This window comes from Polypterus senegalus, chromosome 13 (assembly GCF_016835505.1).
Source record: "Polypterus senegalus isolate Bchr_013 chromosome 13, ASM1683550v1, whole genome shotgun sequence".
In the NCBI taxonomy this organism is placed as follows: domain Eukaryota; kingdom Metazoa; phylum Chordata; class Cladistia; order Polypteriformes; family Polypteridae; genus Polypterus; species Polypterus senegalus.
Window position 1 is genome coordinate 43,614,749 of NC_053166.1, and position 11,238 is coordinate 43,625,986.

Sequence of the window (11,238 nt, forward strand, 5' to 3'; positions counted from 1 at the left end):
GAAAGTTTTGACTTTGTTTTACTGTTGATTCTGGTTCCTCTAAAAGTTACCCTTGCCTTAAGTAAAATACTGTTCATTTATGTGAGCAGTTGTTTTCATTTTTTGTCAACATAATCGATATTATCCTCTCTAGTCTTACACCAACTGTCTATATACTTCCTGTTGTCAATTGTGATATTGTTTTGGATTCTTTTGATGTTGTTTCACTTTCACATTTGAAAAGTATTATTGACCTATTAGACCTACTTTTTGTCCAGTTGATGTTGTTTCACCATGACTTTTATTGGAGGCGTTTGATATCCTGGACCCACTGTTGTTGGCAATTATAATTGGTTCTATTAGTAAGGGTGTTGTGACCTCATTTTTTAAAGTGTAGTGGTGCGATATTGTCTTTAAAAGGCAGAGTTAGATCCTGGAGTGTTAGCTAATTTTCACCCGATTTCTCAATTGCCATTTCTGGCTAAAATATTAGAAAGAGTTAGTTATTATCAATTGGTCAATTATCTTAACTCTAGAAATTTATATGAGATCTACCTATCTGGCTTTAGGCATTACCATGGGGTTGAGGCTGTCCTAATGAAAGTATTGAATGACATTTCACTTATTACTGACTCGGGTGCGGTGACAGTCCTTGTCCTCCTAGATCTTTCAGCAACTTTTGACACAATTGATCATGAGATCTTGCTGTAGCGACTTGGGCATCTGGTGGAGCTTGAAGGGGCTGCTCTTGACTGATTCAGGTCATATCTTGCTGGTAGACTTTCTCAGTGACCCTTAATTCCTCTTTTTTGTTTCTCCTGTTAAATGTGGTGTTCCTTAGGGTTCCATTTTGCATCGTAAAAAAAAGGATCTTCATCCTATAGAAGCTATTTTTTGGAAGTTTAATTGTTCTTTTCATTGTTTTGCTGATGACACACAGGTTAATATTCCTGTGTGCAACTCTTCAATGAATCTGTTGCACAATTGTCATGAAGAACTAAGATCCTGGATGGTTAACAGTTTTCTTGATCTCAATCTTAATAAAACAGAAGTGCTGATAGTTGATTGATTTTGAACTTCTTGGCACTTTTGTAAACCTCAAGTTTGGAATCTTGGGGTTAAGTTTGACAGTAACCTCTCTTTTGAGAAACCGATTCATTCTGTGGTCAAGGGTTACTTTTTCCTGCTTCAGGTTTTAGCCAAGGTTAAGACTTTTTTTAATCTCCTAGGTATCTTCAGAAAATTACTCATGCTTTTATCTTTTCTCAGCTTGATTAATGCTGCTTTCTGTATTCTGAGATCAGCATATCCCTGATATGTAGGTTGCAGTTGGTTCAGGAATGCTGCTGCTGTTTTTTTGGTTGGGGCAAGAAAATTTGCCTCTGTATGCCCAGTTTTAGCCTTTCTTAAATTGGCAGCCAATTATTTTCAGAATTGACTTTAAAATGTTGCTGCTGGTTTTTAAAGCAATACATGGAGCTTAGATCTACCTGTCAGTTGTCTCTTGTGGTTCTTCGTACTAAGTGTACAAATAAGGTGGACAGAGCTTTTGTACCCCCTGCACCTTGTCTGCGAAAGTCCTTTACCTTATTACATTAAGGAAGGACCTTCAAATGAACTGTTTAAAACTAGATTGAAGGCTCATTTTTATTCTGTAGCTTTCTGTAGTACTGGTGATTCTCCCCTCTTAGTCAGTGATTTGTTTCAATTTACTGTTGGTTGTGTTGTGTTGAGTTTTCATATGTAAAAGAAAGAAAAAGATTAAAAAGAAAGAAATCTTCTGACTTGACTGTCACAATCCCAGTGAGGCATTATGCAAGCATATTGCTGTTTGTATAAAGGAGTCTCAGTAGCATTTCTTGATGCACTTCTGTTGAATAATTCTTTGGCTGAGAGTAATGTTACTGTGTCAAAGAAGATGTGCAGCATTACTCATAATGTTTTGTCTTTATTCTCTTCTTCATTATTACCTCCAGGGAGTCGAGAGTGCTTCCATTAAATGAGCCTTAATTAGCTTGTTGATTTGGTCAAAACTAGAAGAGCAAACTACCTAAAAAATAGAAACAGAAACCAGCATTCAAAGTCAAAAGGTTAAAAGCATGGGTCAAAAAAGTCAAAATAGCCAAACTGTGTTGGAATTAATTGGGAGCAAAGGGCAAAAATGCCTCCAAACTGAACATTTTCCCCCTTAAGCACAAGATCAAGGGCAGAAAATACCCTGACATTGCTATCACTATCACAGTAAGACTCATCTTTGACACCCTGATTCCATCTGATACCATTTTTTTTCTTTTTCTTTAACCACATCTTCCTGTCTTGCTTTCACAATGCTGTCATTTCACAAAATGGAACATTTCATTGTACAGATGTTTAAAGTGAGACCATTGTGACATGGATGTTACATTGACTTGTGATAGAAATTCATGTCGGTGAAATATCTCGACAGTATTGCAAGGCTCCACAAGCTTTCCCTCATGGTAGCTCAAGTGCTGCTGATTTTTTACATTTTTTTTGTTGTTAAGGAGAGCAAAAAACATATTCTGCATACGGTAATTAATGTTTAATCTCTCTGTGAACAAGTTAAATTACGTTAGCAAAGTAGATTGAAATCAGTGGTTATCAAAATGTTATCTGCAGATCACATGTGATCCACAAATATGAGTCAGTTGGTTAACAGTGTGACATTCCTCATGTTAGAGTAAAGTTATGTCAGTCCATTATATTGGTAAATGTATTTATGTAAAACAATCAGAATGCTGCTCTTACACTCTCCAGATGCAAGGAATTTAGATCTATGAGGAACAGATCTACAACTTTGACCATTCAGCACACTATCCGACTTTTGTGGCCAGGATAACTAAAACGTCAGTAACTATGCCATGTTTGGCAAATCAAGAAGATTCACAGCGAGAACTTTATTAATGAACAAAAAGAAAAACATTATACATGCTTTCTGCACCGCTTTTTATGTACAGGTGCTAGCACTCAATTTCAACACAATTCTGCAATATCCTAATTCTTTTAATATATCATACACCTCTATGTTGCTGGTAGTAAGTGTGTATGTCATATACTAAAGTAGGGGTCCTCAAATGCATTATTGTAGGAGTGCTGTGGCTGAAGATTTTTATTCCAAAGCAGTTTCTTAATTCAAAGCCAGTTATTGCCAGCGGAGCTATTACTGCTTAGGTGACATTTTTGCTTCCTTTTAATTAATGCATTTGCGTTCCTTTCCCAACCCTTAATTGTTTCTTGTAGTATTAAATACCTTCACCTGTTGTTTTTCAGTACTTCTTGTTTCCCAAACCAACTCCTAGATAACAAGGACAAAGAAACCAGCAGTTCACCATCTAATTCTGTGTTTCTCAAGTTTAGTGTTGGTGGCCTACTTGTGGCTTCATGTTTTCTTTCCAAATAACTTCTGCTTTTACGTGAACCTCTGTCTTCATTAACTGTTTTTCTTTAATTCTTCCTTTTTGGTGTCAATTCATAAACTACAAAACTGGGATTACAAAATTTGGTGTGTTTTTATTTATTTATATTTTTAAGATTTCCATCATCATTATCACAATGTACACTCTGCTTTTCCTGGTGTCTTGATTATTTAAGCCATTTTTTACTAATAGGCATGTTAGCTGTAAGTAGATGCAACCTTTCAGTGTCATTAGCCCCATTGTGACATCTGTAATTTGTTGTCATTGTTAGATTAGAATTAGGTCAGCAAATTCCACCAGAAGAAATTTAAGTCAAGTTCATAGTCTTGTGTACATAGTACAGTGAGATTCAAACCTGCATGTCTCCTGAGAAATGTTGACAAAAATACAGTACAAAATAAATAATAAGTATTCTTCACTATACAACATATACAGTATATACATACTGTATGTACTTGCATTTATTATATACAGTATTCATATAAACTGTTTTGTTGCAGTATTTGCATTTTTAATTGACTGTACCGCAGCCTTACAGGTTATGAGTTATGAGAAGCTGTCCATGAATCTACTAGTGTGAGTGCCAATGGCCCTGTATCATTTTCCAGAACTGAGGAGTGAGAAAAGTAGTTGTGTAGGATGGCAGAGGTCTTTAATTTTACTGTTTGCCTTTCTAAGGCAGTTAGTATTTTATATGTGCTAATGAGTAGGCAGTTAGTTAATCGATCAAATATATTTAATACATATAGTCTTTTTGTAATCTTTTGGGTGGAGACATCAGCTGAATAATAAGGTTGTACTGCCAATTGATCTTTAGAAAGCAATATTTAGCACATTAATGCATTCACATTTCAAACTACAGTACATAAACACTTGCACTGCCCGAATTCATATAAAAGTGTGACTGACGTAATGTGACCTAGCCTCAACAGCTCCTAAAGAAATGTCAGTTTGTGTAAATTGTGTGTATTGACAGTATCTGTCAAGCTTCAGACATTCCCATTAGTAGGAATTTAAATGTTGGACAACAACATGCCACCTGGATCTACCAACTGAAGGAAAGGTTCAGTACCAGCCTGCATTGTGTTGTGATTTTAATTTGAGTGGGAAACAGAATGTGTTTAAAGAAATCTGTGAATAAAAAATTATGTGTGAGTAGGAGATGGGAATCTGAAAATCCTGCAGTGTTCAATAGCAGAGTAAAGCAACACTGTTTCTACTAGGATTTAATCTAATTTGGTTTTAATTTGATTCTTTTATAGGGGACATCAGTATTTTGGTATAATCTGTTCAGTAGCGGAGAAGGAGACTACCGAACAAGGCACGCAGCCTGCCCCGTGTTAGTAGGAAGCAAATGGGGTGAGTGTTGAAAAATTAAAAAACAAAAGGAATTTTTTATAGTACTCCTTTGAAAATGCCATCCTGGACATGTACAATTATAGTATCATTTCAGCAATATCACATAACATCACATGTGTGGTTTATTGTATATTCGCATGGTAGATAATGCCATGTAGTGATTTAGCTGCAGTGAAGACAAGATCATGAAGTACTGTATATGCCACCAGTTCTTTTTTTAGCATAATGATGTATTTCTTGATGAAAACTCTTTGAAAACCCTTGGATTCTCAATGCCAGTGTATTTACTGCATACCCCAAATTACGGTAATTATTAAGAAAAATAAAAAATTAGGTTTCAGAACTGTAAAGCAGTTTTGAAGTAGAAAATACATGTTTCCCTTGTCTAAGACTTGTTAATTTGAAGTTTTATGTTAGAAATGTTTTTACAATTGGCCATTCTGCTCATCAAAGCTTTTCAATCCTATCCCCTTAATTCCTTCAAAATAATATCAACTGATGTTTTGAAGGTCCCCAAAGTTGTACTACCCAACACACTACTTAGTAACTTATTGTGGCTTATGGTGGCTCTGAGGATAGGGATCAGCACTGGTAATTGGAAGGTTGCCGGTTCAAATCCTGTAAATGCCAAAATGGCTATGCTCTGTTGGGCCCTTGAGCAAGGCCCTTAACCTGAGCACTTTGAGTAGTGAGAAAGGCGCTATATAAATGCAAAGAATTATTATTATTATTGCATGTACCTGTGGTTTTCAATGTGAACAAAAATTTTCTAATGTTTACACAAAAATATGCCCTTAAGAAGTTTCCATCTGTTTCTCCATGTTCATGTTGAAGAACTTGTTTTAAAATGATAGTTCTCTTCGTAATTTTGAACACTTGTCATGTTACCCTTAATCTCTGTTTGCATAAACTGGAAAGGTTCATCTTATTGGATCTTTCATCATAACTCTTATCTCACAGACCCAGAATTAGCCTAGATGTTCTGGACTTTCTCTTGCACTGCTATGTCTTTTGTTATATTTGGTAACCAGAGCTGCACACAGCATTCCAGATGAATCCATATAGCTTAGGCATAATCTTTCTTTACTTGTACTCTAAACATTGAGCTATATAACCAGCTTCTCTACACTGTCAGGGTGCAGACATTGAAAAATCTATTATGACTTCTAGGACCTTCTCAAAAGGTATAGTTTTAAATCCTCAAATTGTGTACTCAAATCTAACATTTTTATTTCTATTTCTAATACTTTATGTTTGATTTTATTGAATTTCATTTACCACCAATTTGCCCAAATCTAAATTCTGTCCGGGTTCCCTCAAAAACTTTTGCTAATTCTATGTTTTGTACCATTTCCCCAAGTTTGGTATCATCTGCAGATTTATTCAGTTTGTTATTTACTTTTTATTAACAATGTCATTTCTTATAAAGAACTACAGCCCCAACACAGATTCCCAAAGACATTGCTTTTAGTTTCAATTAATTCAGAAGAAGTACTTCACACCATAATTGTTTGCTTTCAGTGTTTAGGCTAATTTTGCAATCATCTACAACACTGAGTTGAACTTCGATTTATTTGCTTTAATCAGAAACCTCTCGTATGGGACTCTATCAAGAGTCTTCTGAAAAATAAAGATAAATATCATGTACACCTCGATGACCTCTCTTGTTACTTCCCCATAGAATTCCAGCATGTCAATGAAACACAATTTCCCTGTCCAAACCCATTTTGACTATTCACTAATACACTTCTTCTTGATGTATGATGCTTGATCCTAATAATTGCTTACTTTGTTGGCTTATATTTGCTTGAACTGGGTTGATCTCCTTTTTTACAACATTTATTATCTGCCAGTCGCTAGGCTTCAATGGCTTATATAAAGAATGTGCACACTAACTTCCTAAGCACTCTAGGATTAATCCTCTTTGGTTCCAGTGATTTGATTTATGTCTTCTTAATCAAAGCAGCCACTCTGTCTTTACAATTTCCAAATTAAGTACCTCCATAATAGACCCTGTAACAGTTGGAAGGCTGTCGACTTCTTCACTTTTTCTCCAGCCACTAAACTGTCAACTATGCCTCACAATCTTCACTGAAGCAATGTCTGTGTGTAACAGGTAGTGGCCTCTGGAGTAACAAATAAACAGAAGAAAATAAAAATTGAAAATTCAACCAAAACAGAATATAGGAAAACAAAAGCACACACAGCACAATTTATGGAATATATACTAGCTGTATACTGATTGTTGTGTTTAGGACTTTCGCTCCATGATATCATTTGCAAATGTCACATGTAAAATTAAAATGAGACATCCATTTTTAACCTTTCCATTCAACTTTACAGCAAGCTTCAGGGTAATGGGGGGGGTCCGTAGCCTATTCTGACAGCATCAGGCAAAAGGTAGGGAACAGGGGCCTGACCATCACCAGCATACTAACTTACATTGGGCCAGTTTAGAGTTGCTTATTAATCTAAGACACACATTATTGGAATGAACGACGAGTTACAACCAGTTTGCTTTAGTCTGCATATGATATACTGAAGAAAAATGGTCAGAGAAGAAACAGACTCTGAAGTGCTAAGGAAGAAGTTACATATTTGCATGTAAAGAATAATTTCTTCTATACCTTTGTATGTTCACAGTTTCAAATAAATGGTTCCATGAGCGAGGGCAAGAATTCAGAAGACCCTGTGGACTGACTGAGGTTGACTGAAAGTTATTTGTGAACTTCAGTGTGCATTTTACTAGAAAGGTGTTGAAAACAACAACGACATTAACAAGACCCGGAGCAGCTCTGGAATACTTTTTTAATCCAGTGTCAACTGATTGAATTTTCCCTTTCATTTCTGGATTTTTGCTCTTTGAACAACTTTTAAATGTTTTTCATTTTTTTCACTCCCAAATTTGTATTTTTATTGTGTTTGAATAAGTAATGTATTTTTAATACAGATGTTTCAATGTTTCTAGATAAAATAACAAAGTATATATAATGGTGAATGTGTAACATCTGTGCACCTTCAGGCTCTGTGTCAAGGTCTCAAAGAATCAGAAACTGAGGAATCCAAATAGTTATTTTTATTTCATTCTATATTTATCATATACAGTATTACATATTTGCTTATCATTTTTATATATTTATTTATATATTTAATGAATCAAAACTCAAAATAAGATGGAGTTTAAAACAAAAGACACTACATATGCTTCAGCATTTAGTTATCTGTCCATTGTCTAACCTGCCTATTCTATTCTGGGGTCAAAGAGGGACATCGGCTTTCCAAGGAACACTCAGGCCAAGGTGGGAATCAACTCTAGAAGAGTAGCCCATCCATCACAGGACACACAGATAGATAGACACACTCACACTAGGCCAATTTACAATAACCAGTTAACCAAATCTGTCTGCCTTAGATATGTAGAAGAAAACTGGAGTGCATAGAGGAAACCCACATAGCCCCAGGGAGAACATACAAACTCCATGGAGACAGTTCACAGGTCTGAACCCACAACTCTGTAGCAGTGAGGTAGCAGACTTATCCACCATACCCTCCTCCATTTAGTTTAATTTGGCCTATGCACAGAATATAAATGTGTACACAGTATATTGAAATGTTTTCTTTCAGAATAAATCCTGAAAATACATTATATTATGTAATATGACAGAGAACAGAACAGTGCTATGCAGTAAGTTAAACAGTAAAACTAGGCATTTTGCAGGGCATTCAGATTTATTTATTTATTTATTAATTTTATTACAATCCATACAAAGCAATCACGTTTTTACAAAAAGAAGAATTGAGTTAAGAACAGATCGATCCCCACCCCTGAGAGAGAGAGAGCAAGCCAAACGGCGTAAAATTTAAGGCTTGTAAACATACCTAAATTAATAAATTCTCTGTGCTTTATAAACTTATTTTAAAATATTACTGATTAGATCCTGCCATGTTTTGAAAAAAGTCTGTACGGATCCTCTGAGTATTTGATTTTTTCCAGTTTCAAATAATATAACACATCGGTTTCCCACTGACTTAAAAGAGGAGAGTTTGGGTTCTTCCAGTTTATCAGAATAAGTCTGCGTGCCAACAGTGTAGTGAATGCAATCACAATTTGTTTGTCCTTCTCCACTTTAAGCCCCTCTGGAAGAACACTAAACACAGCTGTTAATGGGTTAGGAGGGATTGTGAGTCCAAGGCTATCTGAAAGGTAATTAAAACTTTTGGTCCAGAATGATGTTAATTGGTGCAGGCCCAGAACATGTGACCTAGTGAGGCTGGGGCTTGGTTGCAACGTTCGCAGGTTGGATCATGCCCTGGAAACATTTTGGAGAGTTTTAGTCGAGACAGATGTGCTCGATATATAATTTTGAGTTGTATAATTGTATGCTTTGCGCATATGGAGCTCGAGTGAATTCTCTGCATTGCTACTTTTCACTCCTTTTCTGATATATTAATTGAGAGATCTTTTTCCCAGTGTCCTCTTGGATCTTTGAAAGGAAGGGATTGTAAAATGATTTTATATATTGTAGAGATGGAGTCTAATTCCTTGAGATTGAGCAATATTTTTTCCAGCGTGGATGAGGGTGCAAGATGAGGAAAATCTGGAAGGTTCTGTTTAACAAAGTTCCTGATTTGAAGATAGTGAAAGAAATGTGTAGCTGGAAAGGGCATTCAGATTTAAAGGCAGGACAGTTACAAAGCCAAGCTATGATGCACCACTCAGGACACTAATAATTATACAGTGGTAAAAAATGGAGAATTTGACATGGTATGCTAAATTACTGTAATTTCTCCTGAAGAAGTAAACACGGACATTCATTCTTCACCAAAGTGATAGTTTTATGTGGCAAAGACTGATTATCAGTGCTTCATAGTATACACCATGGAAGTTAAAGCTGGCTACGTGGTCAGACAAACTTGAATTTAAATAATATTTTCAAAACTGCCTTTTTCAAATTCAGGGTCTCATGGGGCTGTGTGGGGCACTCTTGACAGCATTACACGCCGGTCAGAAAGGACATCTGTTCATCGCAACACCCACTTCTATGCAAACCCATACTAAGACTGGGTCAATTTAGAAACCCCAATTAACTTGACCTGCATGTCTTTGGTGAGGTGGGATGCATCCATTAAATAATGTGTGAACTCCACAGGAAAACAGCCAAGTGTGGGATCCAGACTCAAGATTTTGGATCTATAAGCAAGCACTGTTAAACAGTGTATATACTGAATTATTTTTGGCAAAATTAAGTAAATAAATAAATACACAAATAAATGTAATGTGAAATATGGCATTGAAATAAAATGAAAGATATGTGAGAAAAAATGATTAAATGTATGATGTGATGAAATGTTTTTATTGCTTATTGCTATAATTCTGTTTATTTCAGTGAAGTTGCATGCAGTACAGCTTAAAATTAAACCTGTCATTTCACTCGTCATAGTCAAGAGGGTGGGCTCTAAAGAGTACTGTGTTGTGATTGGTGAATCATTTGTAGAGCCTCAAGATTCCCAAGACAAGCAAAACGCACTCTTAATGTTGTGATTCTGTGTGTCTATGCCAGACACGAGGACAGAAAAAAAAAATGTCTAGAATTACTTCACAAACCAGTTGCTTTAATTCAAAAAGCCTTGAATTCATTATCAGCAGTCTACATCTGTAGTATCTGCTTGTAAATGTAGTACTTGATGGTGAAGATGGTGTGCATGCTGTACTGACGATTCACCAGTCAAACTACAGTACTTGTTAGAAACCACTGACTTGACTTTGACAAGTGAAAATGACAGCTTTAAGTTTCATTTAATGTAGTGTGCAATTTCACTGAAGTAAATAAATGAAAAAATCATTAAATACATAAAAAATAAGCAACACAAAACACATTTAATTATTTATGCTAACATATCATTGTGTTTTTATTTATTTATTGTCACATTTCACAATATGCAGGTAAGTGGATTTAGACTGCTTCAGATTCTGCACACCAGTAAGTGCTTTGTGTATTTAATTTCAGATGGATAAATTTGCCATTTCCCTCCTCAATCTATACTCAACAACTCATAATTACTAAGTGAAAACCTATTTTCATAAAGTTTTACTAATTTACTAAAATTCAAAGACAGAAATATATCTTTCATATACAGTAAATATTCAGATCATTTGCTGTAGCACCCCAAATCGTGGTCTGGTGCATCCTGTTTGCTTTAATTCTCTTTTGAGATGTGTCTAGAACATAAATGGAGTCAATTGTGGCAAATTGAATTGATTGGGCATCGTTTAGAAAGCCATACATACATATAAACTTTTGTATACATGCAAAAGTTTGGACACCCTTGCTTAAATTGTATGATCCTGCAAATAGTTAAGTGGGCAGATGCTAAACTGATCACCAAAAGGCAGAAAGTTAAAGATGACACATTTGTTTAATCAGGGCTGTTCTTAGCAGTTTGGGGGCCCTACACGGTTCAGAAA

At 35.6% G+C, this 11,238-nt stretch overlaps 1 protein-coding gene across 4 annotated transcripts in view; it reads left to right on the forward strand.

The window, feature by feature from the left end:
• The window catches only part of p4ha2 (procollagen-proline, 2-oxoglutarate 4-dioxygenase (proline 4-hydroxylase), alpha polypeptide 2), a 58,277-nt gene extending 50,601 nt beyond the window's left edge, over positions 1 to 7,676 (forward strand). For all 4 annotated transcript variants that reach the window (XM_039774889.1, XM_039774890.1, XM_039774888.1 and 1 more), the window contains 2 exons: positions 4,676 to 4,772; positions 7,416 to 7,676. In XM_039774889.1, coding sequence (XP_039630823.1) covers positions 4,676 to 4,772; positions 7,416 to 7,486 — 168 coding nt within the window. In that variant the 3' untranslated portion in view covers positions 7,487 to 7,676. The remainder of the gene's footprint in view (positions 1 to 4,675; positions 4,773 to 7,415) is intronic.
• Positions 7,677 to 11,238: the final 3,562 nt, after the last annotated feature.